Source organism: Aptenodytes patagonicus, chromosome 11 (genome assembly GCF_965638725.1).
Source record: "Aptenodytes patagonicus chromosome 11, bAptPat1.pri.cur, whole genome shotgun sequence".
Classification (NCBI taxonomy): Eukaryota; Metazoa; Chordata; class Aves; order Sphenisciformes; family Spheniscidae; genus Aptenodytes; species Aptenodytes patagonicus.
The window spans coordinates 24192356-24205088 of record NC_134959.1 but is presented as its reverse complement, the minus strand read 5'-3'; the positions used below and the strand labels follow the sequence as shown (position 1 = coordinate 24205088).

The following is a 12733-nucleotide window of genomic DNA, read 5'->3' as shown; positions in this document are numbered from 1 at the left end:
CGGGGGAAGGAGGCTGCTTGGGATGTCCTGGCACCTCATTCTCCCTTCGGGTTGTCCATTCAAGAGGCTTAATCGTACCTGTTGACTCCCAGCCCTGCAAATGAACGTGTTTCACGTGGACCCAGCCCCAGCGATGAGGCTGTGGAGGTCGGTGGATGTCACGGGGGCTCCAGCTGCAGCACCAGCATCGTAGCTGGTAGCCCGCTAAAAAAACGTATCCTGTTTTGTTTTAAAGCCAGTGTGTCACTGCCTCGGCGCAGGGTAAATGGCAATGCCCATCCAGGGGAAGTTTGGGCTTTTTTTCCATCCTTCTCCATTCCAGGGAGAAGCTGGGAAGTAGGCTTTGGTCCCAAATTGATGTGCAAAGGTAAAATCAGTTTAACTCCTCAACAGTGAAATACTGTGTGCATTAGATCATCCACTCTCTTAGCTGGGAAATGGGTTCTGCAGTTGTTGTGCCGGTATCTTCAGAGTGCGCGTCCTCAGGGTCTGGATTCTCCTCTGGCTTGGTGTTCACTTTCTTTTCGTGCTGAATGCAGCCTTCCCCTGTCTTTCAGATAGCTGCCCAAGAGCTCTCGGACAACAGGGTGATTACTCTGAGCATGGCCGGCAGAAAACTGGATAAAAAGGTGAGTGGGGTTGTGTCTGGGGGATGCGGTGTTAAACTTCTGTCCTTCGTAGGCTAAGGGATCTAAAGAAATCTCTGCTTTTGGGTACAGAAGTGACAGAAAATAGTCCTACTGGAGAAAGCATTAGGGTGAGACTGGAGGGGTTCAAGTCCTGGTGGTGCCACTGGCTGCTGGGTACGCCCGTGCCTCAGTTTCCCTGTTGTCACGGTATTGCTTTCTTCATCACGTGTGTTGAGATGGAAAGATTACGTGTGGCACAGGATCTGTGCACTAGCATGTCTTAAAGACAGCAGATTTACTACTTCAGTGGCTGTCATTTGGAAATGTCTCCTGACGGAGCTGGCAGTTTTGATGCCCCTCAAACCCGTATCTCAGAAGTGCTGAGAGCTCCTGGCTTGTCGCCTTCAGCCCCTCTGGAAATGGAGTGAACATCTGCTTGTATATCAAACAGTAGGGCCCGTCTTTTCCGAGGAAGAAGTGTTGACCTCACGGAGGCAGGTAATGCATGAGTTCTGCTTTGGATATGATACGTAGGAAACCATGAGCCTTTCTGAACGAAGCCATCTGACCTTATTTACCAGGCAACCAGAGCTATTCCTCTTAAACCAGTGCTGTTGCTAAGCGATCGATGGGAATATTATTTTTTCCTTCTTCCTAGTCTCTCCGGAGCTTGCGTTATTGGCAGGATGGCCCTCAGTTTTCAAATCAGGATAAAGCAAGCATCCAGGCAGAAGGGTATTTGCTGGGGCAGAAGACATGGTTTGTCCAGTCCCGTTGTCCAAACCAGATGGATGCCTGGTTTATCCAAGTGTTTTTCCCACCTGTTGGGAACGGCTGTTTTCTCGCCCTCCTGCTTACCCTGCCTAGTGCAAGGAGCCAAATGCCCCTGTTAAGAAATCCCCAAATAACTCAATTTCATAAATGGGCTGGAAGATGTCCTTGAGCTGGTGGCTTCCTCTGAGACGTGGCCGAGGGTCAACCCCATGCATGTCAATGAAGACATCCCTAATGCAACAGTTTTCTTCCAGCACCCGAAGAAAAAGCCTCTGCTCCCTTGCAAAACAAGGGATGGGATTTCACAGCAGGCTTGGTGCCCTTCCTACGTGCGTCAGGGTCCCTTTGCAGCTGTGGCCATTGTGAAGAGCAGGGCCAAGTACCCGGGTCCTCCCTGCAGCGCTGGTACCTCAGGCATACGTCCACTTGTTGTATCGGCAGCTTCATTGGTGGCATCACTGGCTCCACGGGCAGGAGTTGCCTTTCTAATCTGGTTTGCAACCAAGTTCCTCTATGCAAAGGTGACATCTTTTGATATTCTTCAAGTAGGACATGATAGCTGTGGGTCTGCTGCCCTTCAGACCCACAGTCAAGGTACGGAAATTCAGCATCTACCTGGTTACACTGGGGTAAGGACTGTGAATAATCCTGTTCTTTCTGGGTCTCCCCTCCAGTTTATCAGTAGGTGTCAGCAGAAAGCTCCTTCCTCGGTGACCGCCTGCCGTCACCAAGAGCTAACGAGGTTTCTTTGCCAATTTCCATAACACAGTGCAGCATTGCAGTGCTCAAAGTCCTGCTCATGGGCAAAGGACGCTCATGTCACTTCACGCAAATTAAAATGGTCTCTGAACAAGGAAATTGGATGAAACACAATATTTTTGGGTCATTATTGGTCATGGATGAAATGCAACTGTGGGAGCCGGGTAAAACTCGTTTATGCTTAGGAAAGACAGTGGAGAAGTGGCTAAGCAAAAAACCACAGGGGTAAGGCTGCAGCCTGGGGGGGTAACACCCTCCTGCACCACGCAGCACAGAGCTGGGGAGCACGGCCGGAGGCTCAGACATCATGTGAAGGGATCAGATCTCGCAGGATTTTGTGTTGGGTCCATGGAATCATCTTGCTGCACACGCTGAGCCAAAGCTGTGACCATCCCTTACTGGCAGCTATGCCGCAATCGCAGCCTGGAGCCGTGCTCGGCCCTGGGCAGCTCATTCTGCCGTGACCACCCTGAGGCTGGGACCTCTCTCCGGCTGCGGGCAGGTCCTCCTCCCCATCACACGTCCATGGTTTCTCCACCTGCGGCTCACTACCTTGCTTTGAATGCTGAAGCTGCACAGCAGGAGCATGTCAGCAGCAGAACCAGCCTGAGGCTCTTGCACCTTATGTCAGATCAGCTCTTGGGAGAGTTGTTTTAAGAAAAAGTATCTTGCAGAAGAGGAGGTATTTTCACCAGGGACCAGCCCTGGTGAACTCAGCCCCAGAGCCACGTGTGCTCTGGGGCTATGGGGACGGCTGTGGGGACGGCAGGAGGACAGCAATGCTTCGGCACGGCTGGGGGAGAGCAAGCGCTGCGAGCCAGGATTGGTGCTGGAAGCTGTGGTCTGGGGAGCTGCATCTGGTGGAAATGCCACCTCCGCCCTCCTTGTTCATGGTGTGCAAGGACCAGTTTGGATGATTTAGATTCTTGGACCAGTTTGCAGATCGATCTGGTCTGCTAAGCTCCTTTGGTTGCTCAGTTTCCATCTCCTGCCAGGCTTGCAGGGGTGAGATGTCTGTGGTTTTGATGTTTTAAAATAGCAGCCCACAATTCTGTGGCTTGGAGGCATTTCACACCCTGCTTTGAATGGAGCAAGGCTGACCGGACTTGCAAACCGGGCTGCTCTGCGTGGGATGGCAGCAGACATCCTTCAGAGCTCCCTGCTGTCATCTGAGCTGGTGCCTCCACCAACCCACGCTGGGTTGGCGCTGATGAAACCGCGTTGGGTTGCAGGTTAAGCCAGCGCAGGCAGGGTCAGGTGCCCACTGCTCGTTCTTTAATCCATCAGTGAAGCTTGAAAGTGCCGAGTCCAGGCTGTGGGTGAGCAGGATCAGAGCTGTGCCATAACCATAACCCTGCAGAAAGAATGGCTTGGCATACAAACATGTGAAGAAGGGTAGGAGAAAAATAGCCTCATCTCACCAGAGAGCGTCCCTGTGAGCCTTTATGGCCTGCTCTTCTGGCAGAAGAGTTTTGACTGAAGCAGGTTATAGTTTCTCCAAGCCAAAACACTTCGCAGTGATTTACCTTTCCGGCTGGCTTTGGAAACAGGATTTGGATAGAAACATTAATGGGTTTTCTGCTGCGGCATCACTAGAGCCTGTGTCCGTCCCAGCCACCACCTCCCGGGCTGGCTGTGGACAGGGGCTCCTGGGGCATCCATGCTTCCTCCTCCCCCACAAGCAGCCCCTTGCATCCCCACCACATCACTTGGAAGCCCAAAAAGCTCCTGTTCAAACCCATAAGAAGTTCCTCCAGCTCTTTGCAGGACTCGGACAGCCGCCTCCCTCTGGGAGGAAAACCCAGCTGAAATGCCTTGAGTTCTTGGTAAATAATTTGGAATATTTTGGGCTTGGTTCCTTGTTAGCCACTTCTTAGTTTTTCTGAATGCAAATTAAATTCTGCTTAGAAATGCTGGAGTTTCCCTGTGTTGGTGCCGCTGGTGCTGCCATTGCCACCCTCCTCTCCGGGCTGTGGGTGCCCTGAAGTAGCCCCCGTGCCGATACCCGGCAGGGACGCGTGTGTATGTGTACATATTTCTCGTAAACCAGCAGCCCTTTATCGGGGGAATATCTGAGGAGACGCTGGCAGGAAAGGCAGCACACACTGACTCAGGGCTGCGTATCTCGGAGGGTGTTACGTGATCTCTGTCAACACCAGGGCAGCTTGCTCCTTAAAGATTTCCTCTGCTCGTGCTTTACCGTTGTGTGTAGGAGGGTGGTGTTTTTTTTTTTACCTTTTTCCCCCCAAGACATTCATGCACTTCATAATTCTGTTTTTCTTTCGAAGCTTTGGATGTTTTTCCAAGCCCAGACGCAGCTGCCTCCCAGCTGGGGTTGTTTTCCGTGGCATCTGCGTCCAGAGAGCTCTCCGGGTGGCAGGCGCCCACCGGCAAATCCCACGGGCGCGCACCGGGGTGCCAACTTGCCCGCCGCATCAGTGCCGAAACGGGATTCACGTGACCGGGACACGGAGGGGTGGCAGGCCGCTGCCCATGGGTGCTGCCTGTGCCGGCGTGCTTGAGCCGGCCTCGTGAGGACATGAGGGTGTCTGCAGGGTCAGACAGCAAAGGGGTCTGTGCCCCCCCGGCACTGCCGGGGAAGGAGGTCTCTCTTGGACCGTCTGTCGCTGCTTGCAAAGCACCGTGTAACCCGTCCTGTTCTTCTCCCCCCAGGACCTGTTTGGAAAGTCAGACCCCTTCTTGGAGTTTTATAAACCAGGTGACGATGGGAAATGGATGCTGGTCCACAGAACAGAGGTGAGCGTGACTCTAACCCAAGCTGCTGAGACACCACCATCCTTACATCAGCTCCTCTTGCTCTTTATGGCATCGTCTCATCAACCACCCATAAAGCGGGGTGGGATCCAGGGATTTCAAAAACCTCACGGCTGCCTTCACTGTGTCCAGCTGAGGCTGCTAGACTCCAGCAGATGAAGATTTACTGAGGCCAGTAAGGTCTTGAGATCTTTTCTGTACTGCTCACTACTGTATCTACCAAGCAGAGAGGGAGATGGTCTTTTAACCTGTGTTAACCTCCTGGCTCAGCCTGAGCGTGGGCTGTGCCCTGGACCACTCGCCCTCCACATGCAGGAGCAGTGGGATGAGCTGCGACCTGGGGAGATGGTGGAGAGAGGTGGTGGGAGGTGGCCCAGGGAACGGTAGTGGGGAAAGGTTAAAATGAGCATTTGCCAGGTCCTCAGCTAACCTGGGAGGATGCTCAGGCATCTCCAGCTTCAGTGCACGAGCACTCAGGCTCATGTCTAACGGAGCTGGAGCCCTGGCTGGGGAGGCAGAGACCTGTTCCAGGGTCCCGGTGGGTATGGTCATAGGCAGCTGCCTCCTCCCTGTCCCTCATTTATACCTGCTGTGACATTTTGATCTGAGCTCACTTCTGGTTATGTTCTCAAGCTGCTAAAGCCAGTGATATTATGGATAAGAGGCACAGCATGGGCAGGGAGAAGCAGGCTGGCTTCTGCTTTAGTACCAGGCTAATAAGTACTTTTCAATAGCTTTTTTTTCCCCCTCCCCAAAGCTTATTTCAAGGCTTTTTTTTTTTTCGCGTAGCTCCTGGCAGCTGGCAGAAAGAGGAGGGGGCGATTGCTGCAGGAGGGGCTTACAGCAGCCCGCGTGTCAGAGGAAGAGGGTCCCATCACACCCCATCTCACCCCCCTCTTTTTCCTCTCCCCACCTCACATCCCTCCTTTTCTTGTCCCTCCAAGGCTTGGTTAAGGAGCCCATTGTTCCACCGCAGGAAAATTGCTGTAACAGAACACGGTGTGAACTCATGCGGAAGGAGAGGGTGGTATTTATTTACAAGGTCTCTCCGTACGTTGGGTTTTCCCACTGCTGTGCAAAGTCCACGAGGATTTCCTTCACTCGCACACCCACGTGCACACGAGCACCGGGACGTGTGTACCACCGTGTGTCCTGTGGTACCGATATGGGCCGTCCTTTTAACCCTAGCTCTGCTGTTTATTTTTCGGTGCTTTCCCGCACACGTTTCCATGCATATTTAATTCATACCAACCTTAATATTTCTCTTGTATTTCTGCGGGAGCAGGCTGGGACCTTGTTTGGTTGTTTCCTCCTGGTTTAGTGTGGATAACTGGGCTTTGACTCACCAAGACGTATTTCTCAGACATGGGGATTTTGAGCGACCTCCAGCCCTTCCTCCTGGAAGAGGCATGGAAATTGGGAACGTGGCTGTGCACCAGCCGTTGCTGGGATCTCTATAAGCAGGTCAGGTTTATGGGGAACAGATGTATATACTGAATTTTCCTCTGGGTTGCTGCCCAGTTCCCCCGCTGTCCTGTCTTGCTGGATAAGGGTCTAGCCAGGTTTTCCTTCAAGTAATGGGTGCTCCAAGAGCCTCCTCCTTACCAACCCCGAATGTATCCCGCTGCCCTCGGAGGAATCCCATACCAGGCGACCATCTTTGTGTTTTGAGGCCGGATACGAAGGAATAAGGTTCCCCATTCTTGCAGCTTTTGGTGCGGGAATATAACCATTCCTTGTGCCACCACAGAGGTGTCTGGCAGGGAAGGATTAGTGCTCTTTACAGCCTGTTATTTAAGCGCAAGTGTGAATGCCCAGCTGGGCGCCGTGCGATGGAGACGCCGGATCCTTCCCCACCCACCCTGGGGACCCGGCAGCTGGCAGCATGCGGGCACCATCTCGGGGTGCGTGGGCTCCCCCTGCTCTTCCCAGCCTCCCGGAGGAGGTGTTTACAAATTCTCGACTAAACTGTGCTCACAGTGTCAGGGTTTCCCCCGATCTTGTGCAAGAGCCTGCCTGTAAAACAAGATGCCTGTTCCAGGTCCCGCGCGGCTGTTTGCCTGCAGCAGCAGCCATGGACCTCTTCCTCGCTGGGCTGCGCTGTTGCTGCTCCGGCTGCAGAGGTCCAAGGTCCTCCACGCCAGATATCCCCGTATTTACCCTGCACAGAGAAGGGTTAGTCTGCTGCCCGTGTCTGACTTCCCTAATATTCACGTGCATCTCTCTTTTTGAGCACAACACCTTTGTGAAAGAGGGTCTTCACCCGCCCTGCAGCCATCTGATGTACGCAGCATGTGCCTGCAGCCTTCTAGTGTCTGCTTAGGTTTCCACCAAGCAATTGCATTCTCTCAGGAAATGTCAAAAAGCATCAATTACTATTCCTCCAGCTCGGGAAGCGGATGTTAGGCAGATGAGGCGAGGGAGCTGCACGTACCCAGGGCTGTTGGGCTTTTCCGGCTGGTTGCGGCATCCCACTGCTTCATCTTCTCGGTGATCAGACCCCAGATGGAAGTAGGCTGCGCTGGGGTGCTGGAGTGGGAGTAGGCAATTATGCAGAGGGCATAAATAGTAGCTGCTGACCTTGAACTGGTGGGGTAAGTGGCTGTGCCCATGCTCTGGGCGTGGTTGTGCCCATGCTGCCCAGTCTGCTGCGGCTGTTTTCTCAAGCAGGTTTGTTTAATTGCCTCCGAAGGTGGCAAATGAATCTGTTGTAATTCATGCGTGCTACAGCCTGAGAAGCAGCAGCTGCGGAGCCGCTGTGTCTAAGCTACGGAGGCAGAACAGGGCTGAGATGGGGCTTTCTGCAGCTTGCCTGCCCTGCCCCACCGAGAACCTGGTCCAGGGTCGCTCCTGGAGACGTGTCCCTGCTTTGTGCCAATCTCCCTCTTCAGACATGCCCGTTGTAACGGCATCCCTCCGTTCCCACCCTGCAGGTGATCAAGTACACACTGGACCCCGTCTGGAAGCCGTTCACTGTGCCTCTGGTGTCACTGTGCGATGGAGATGTAGAGAAGCTGATAAAGGTAACAGGGGACCCTTTGGCTGATATCGTGGTGGTCAGCCTCTGGGATCGATCGTTAAACATCTAAAACCCTATGGCTTGTTTATCAAAAAACCCCAAACAAACTAAACCGGAACCACCCCCAAAACCAAAAGAAACCCCTTGTTTGGGGTCTCCAACAGGAGAGGCTGGGAACTTCAGCAGGTCTCCTCACAGGAGATAGTTACTGCGTCTGAGGCAGGTTTGTGCTCCTTCCGCCCTAGGTGATGTGTTACGACTACGACAGTGATGGGGGACACGACTTCATTGGGGAGTTTCAGACCTCGGTGGCCAGGATGTGCGAAGCCCAAGATGCCTTTCCGGTAAGTGCCAACACGCTTTCGGGGAAGAACGAGGAAGGGTCTCCTCAGGGCTGGCGGTGGATTTTGGTACTTGCACTGAGACCCTCAACCTGTGCCGAGAAGAAGCCAAGTCCAACCTCCTTTCTCCTCCCACCCACACCGCGAGTGGCCCAGGCCACTGTTGTAGCTAAAGCATCTGAGCTAGAGAGAGGGCTAAGGCAGTCTTGGCTGAAAATCGAGCTCTGCTGAGATGTTTGAAGCAGCACCCGTGATTTGGAGGGGTGCCCTGTGATTTGGGGGTCAGATGGGGAGGTGTGACATGCTGCTGGGGCTGCGTCTGCAGCAGGAGCAGCCTGGTCCCCAGGAGTGCCAGCTCCCGTGCAACTCCACACCGGTTTTGTGGCCAAAGGTGTCCCCGGCTTGCCCCCGAAGTGCTGGCCAAAAGCCTTGGCAGATGCCACCTGATTGAAGGCATGTCGTGAAGATTCCTGGATAAGCAGCGCTTTTCACTGCTGTTATCGCTAGGATTACAAAACCAAGAGGAGGTCTTGGCCAGGACATGGGGGTGTGTAAAACACCATGCATGGTGCAATGAGAAAAGTTTCCTGCCTGGGGAAACCGAGGCACAAAGGCATGAAGTGTCCTGTCCAGGACTGCACAAGCTGATGGTGCCAGAGGCAAGTGTTGAGCCTGTTTTCCCACTGGATTTGCAACCTACCAGCCAAGCAATAAAATCTTCTTTTCTCTCCATGGGACCCTGAGAGATGCTGGTGAGAAGAGAGTAAAACTCGTCTTGCTGCGTGCCTGTGTTGCCGTGCCTCCATGCAGAACACGGGTCCAGCTGGGGACAGGGTCTCTCTGCCTCTTTCCCTTGCCTGGCTTGTCGCGAAAGGTTGGGCACCCTCCCTTCCCCGGTAAAGCTGTTCCCCAGCTGACGCCACTCTCCAAGCGGAGCTGCCGTGGGCTCCGGGCAGAGGAAGGTGGCTCCAAAGGCAAGCGGCCGCTGCTCGCCATCGCTGTGCATGGCACAGCATCCCTTTTCCCTGGGGTGGTGGCTCCTTGTGACCTGTGTCATCCTTTCGTGTGGCCACGCTGAGAGGTAAATACAGAAGCGGGGACAGAGATGCTTGTGCTGTAGACCAGGCACCACATGCTGGAGTGCTTGCAGGTTGGGAGCAGCACTGTCCAGCCACAGCCTGGCCGAGATGGAGGGAAAGGCTCATTGCCATCTCCAGGGCCATCATCGGGCTGGTCTGAGCAGGTCCGGGGCCATCACTGGATGGTCTGAACATGTCCAGGGCCATCACTGAGCTGGTCTGAGCACATCCAGGGCCACCACCAGATGGTCTGAGCAGGTCCAGGGCCATCACCGGGCTGGTCTGAGCATGTCCAGGGCCACCACCAGATGGACTGAGCATGTCTGGGGCCATCACTGGGCTGGTCCGAGCATGTCCAGGGCCACCACCAGATGGTCTGAGCATGTCCGGGGCCATCACCGGGCTGGTCTGAGCATGTCTGGGGCCATCACCGGGCTGGTCTGAGCACGTCCAGGGCCACCACCAGATGGTCTGAGCATGTCCGGGGCCATCACCGGGCTGGTCTGAGCACGTCCAGGGCCACCACCAGATGGTCGGAGCATGTCCGGGGCCATCACCGGGCTGGTCTGAGCACGTCCAGGGCCACCACCAGATGGTCTGAGCCAGGATGTTGTGGGAGGGGGTGCAGACTGGCCACCACTATCCCACGTTGGGGCCCGTGTGGACCCATGTGGGAGTTACCGGCTAGCAGGTCTGGGCGGGACTGTCTGCCTGGGTTTATTCAGATTTAGGGGATTTTGTCAATAGATCTGTATTTTGATTTTGTTCAGTCAGTGAAATGCAATGTTCACGCTGAGGAAACTTAAGGATATTAGTATTTAAAATTTTCCCATTTTTCTGCAGCTGGAAGAACGGACACGACTTTCTCTCCATACACCCCCTGCCCAGTCCTGCCCTCTCCCCGAGACCAACCCGCATGTAAACTTTCTTCTTTGACAAGAGTTTTTATTCAGTTTTAGATTTTAAAAAAATCTGAAATATTGCAGCAATTTTCTGAATATTCAAGAGGCATTTTGTTTTCCCAGAGCTTTTGAGGAAAGGTGGTGGCCTGTCTCATCCCGTTCGCCCCCGTCCCATCCTGTAGACCCCCATAGCCTCGCTGGGGTGTCTCAGCTGCCACGTGCCAGGTCCTGGGCACAGTGAAAGCCCCTGGAAAGGAAAAACAGCCCCTTCCCAAGCAGGTCCTGTGCCTCCATTTCCATCGTTAAATACTAGTAGCTCGCTGTGATTCATTTATGTCTCTTCAATGCTTTGAAATGCATGGAGGGAGGGTACCCGCAGGATGTGGCCGCTGGTGGCATCTGCAGCCACCCGGCACAGGCCAGCACCGCTCTCACACAGGTGTCTGTCTCATGTGTTACAGCTTGAGCTAGAGTGCATTAACCCCAAAAAGCAGAAGAAGAAAAAGAATTACAAGAACTCTGGGATCATCATTGTCAAGTCCTGCAAAGTGAGTATGACACCGGGATGTTTCCTTCCGCTCCTGGCCGAGCTTGGGTCTCCCTGAGCTCCCCTCATCCCTTCTGCCTCCAGCACCCTTGCGTTTCCAAGCGCAGGTCCTGCTGAGCATGGATAAAAGTGTGATTTCCTTTCTGCTTGGGTTTCTCTCCACTTGGAGCATCTGATGTACCAAGTTGCTGGTGCCACCCCGCGCCCGGGTGGCCACAGACCCAGGAGGAGGTGTTCAATATGGGCAGCGTCTGCATGAAGCTCAAGCTGTGGGTGCTTACCAACTGCTTGGTGTCTCCTTGGGGGCAAGGGTTGGGTGCAGATGGGAGAGGTCCTTCTTCTGAGCTGAGGTGGTGGTGAAGTCCTCCCTTCGTATGGCAGCAGCACAGCGGGGAAGGCGCCAACACAGCTCTTCCCGCACCAGATCTGCAGATGGTGTGAGACCATTTTAGCCATGGGGAGAGGATCTTCCATTCAGTTCACCATGATGGACACTTCCAGCTCTCAGGGATCCCCGTCCAGGCCTCCCATCCCAGCTTTGGACCAGCCCGTGGCCCTGCTTGGCCACGTGACTCATGAAGTGCCAAAACGCTGCTGTGGGAGACCCAGGTCATCCTTCCCATCTTCTTTGCCACATGGCTGAAGGTCCCCGAAGGCCCAAACTCGCAGTGACCGCAGGCTTGGGCACTTTCCATGTATTCATGTTTTTTTGTTCTGCAATGGTGAAGACTGCTGAAACACTTTCTTTTTGTTTTTCTTTCAGATAACCAGAGATTTCTCCTTCCTGGACTACATCCTGGGAGGCTGCCAGCTGATGTTTACCGTAAGGACTTTTGCTCCTCTTTGCCCAGTAATAGTAACACGTATGTAACGGTCAAAACTGGGGAGGGAAGTTCTGTGTGAGATTTGGCACTAGCTTGGGTGGCTTTTCATGGCAATGAGGAGCTGCCCCGTTTTGCTGTTAAACTGTGTGGTTTTGGGTTTTGGGGGGGTCGTTACTGTGATGCTCAGGTGTGTCCAACAGCATGGAGGGAGCTGGCTAGACTTTGGCTGAAGGTCAGACTCGCACAAAGACCTTCTGACCCTTCATTAAATGTTGCCGACTTCTCTCCCCATCACAGGGTTTAACCACCCTCCAGTTTTTTATGGAAACCCTCCTTATTTTGAAGCCAGCTGAGAGGCTTTGGGCTGTTAATGAGATGGTTTTCTGCATTTTTACTGGCATTTCCACCTTCTTTCAAGCTGGACCACAGCTTGTCAGGAGTAACTAACCGAGGACGTTACAACCCCGAGTGAAACCACCACAATGCAGAAGTGGGGTTTTCAATTTCTGCAAACTTCTCTGGTACAGCATCCGGAGAGCTGCGGGCACTTGCGGTATTTCAGTTTGTATTTTGTTGTTCCGTCTGAAAACATGATGGGGGGAGAGTAGGAGGAGGAGGAAGAGTTGCCATAGGAACAGGAGCAATTGGGAGAGCTTTTTGTGTGCCGTTCTGCCGCTCTGTGCTAAGGTCTTGGTGCTGGAGAGTGAACAGAAGAGAAAATCATTAAGTTTATTGGTAGCACAGAGCTCTTGTGTGAATTAGGCTTGAATGCAGAAATCCCCCCCTCCCCCCATCTAAAGATCTGCCGGTTATTGGAGGGTTTCTCCCCCTCTCGAGACATCTTTGGTCCAAAAACCTGGGTGGGTTTGTGATGGGTGCAACACTGCAGAAATGCCTGAGCTGGGAGGAGGACGCTGCCGCACGCACCCCTGCAGTTTGGAAAGGCTGCTGGTGTCCTCCCCGCCGAGGGAGATGGTGGGGAGAGAAGGGCTGAAGCCACAGAGAAGAGGGGCATTGTGCCCAGCCGCTTGCCTCGTGCTGGAGGCAGACCAGCTGCGTCCCTCTGAAATTTGTTGCCTGAGTG

General features: G+C 53.8%; 1 protein-coding gene across 6 annotated transcripts in view; it reads left to right on the top strand.

Annotated features, from left to right (window-relative positions):
• Positions 1-12733, top strand: part of CPNE2 (copine 2) — a 58733-nt gene that overhangs the window by 30865 nt on the left and 15135 nt on the right. For all 6 annotated transcript variants that reach the window (XM_076349567.1, XM_076349566.1, XM_076349568.1 and 3 more), the window contains exons 5-10: positions 558-629; positions 4836-4919; positions 7871-7960; positions 8202-8300; positions 10740-10826; positions 11589-11648. In XM_076349567.1, the coding sequence (XP_076205682.1) occupies positions 558-629; positions 4836-4919; positions 7871-7960; positions 8202-8300; positions 10740-10826; positions 11589-11648 (492 nt within the window). The remainder of the gene's footprint in view (positions 1-557; positions 630-4835; positions 4920-7870; positions 7961-8201; positions 8301-10739; positions 10827-11588; positions 11649-12733) is intronic.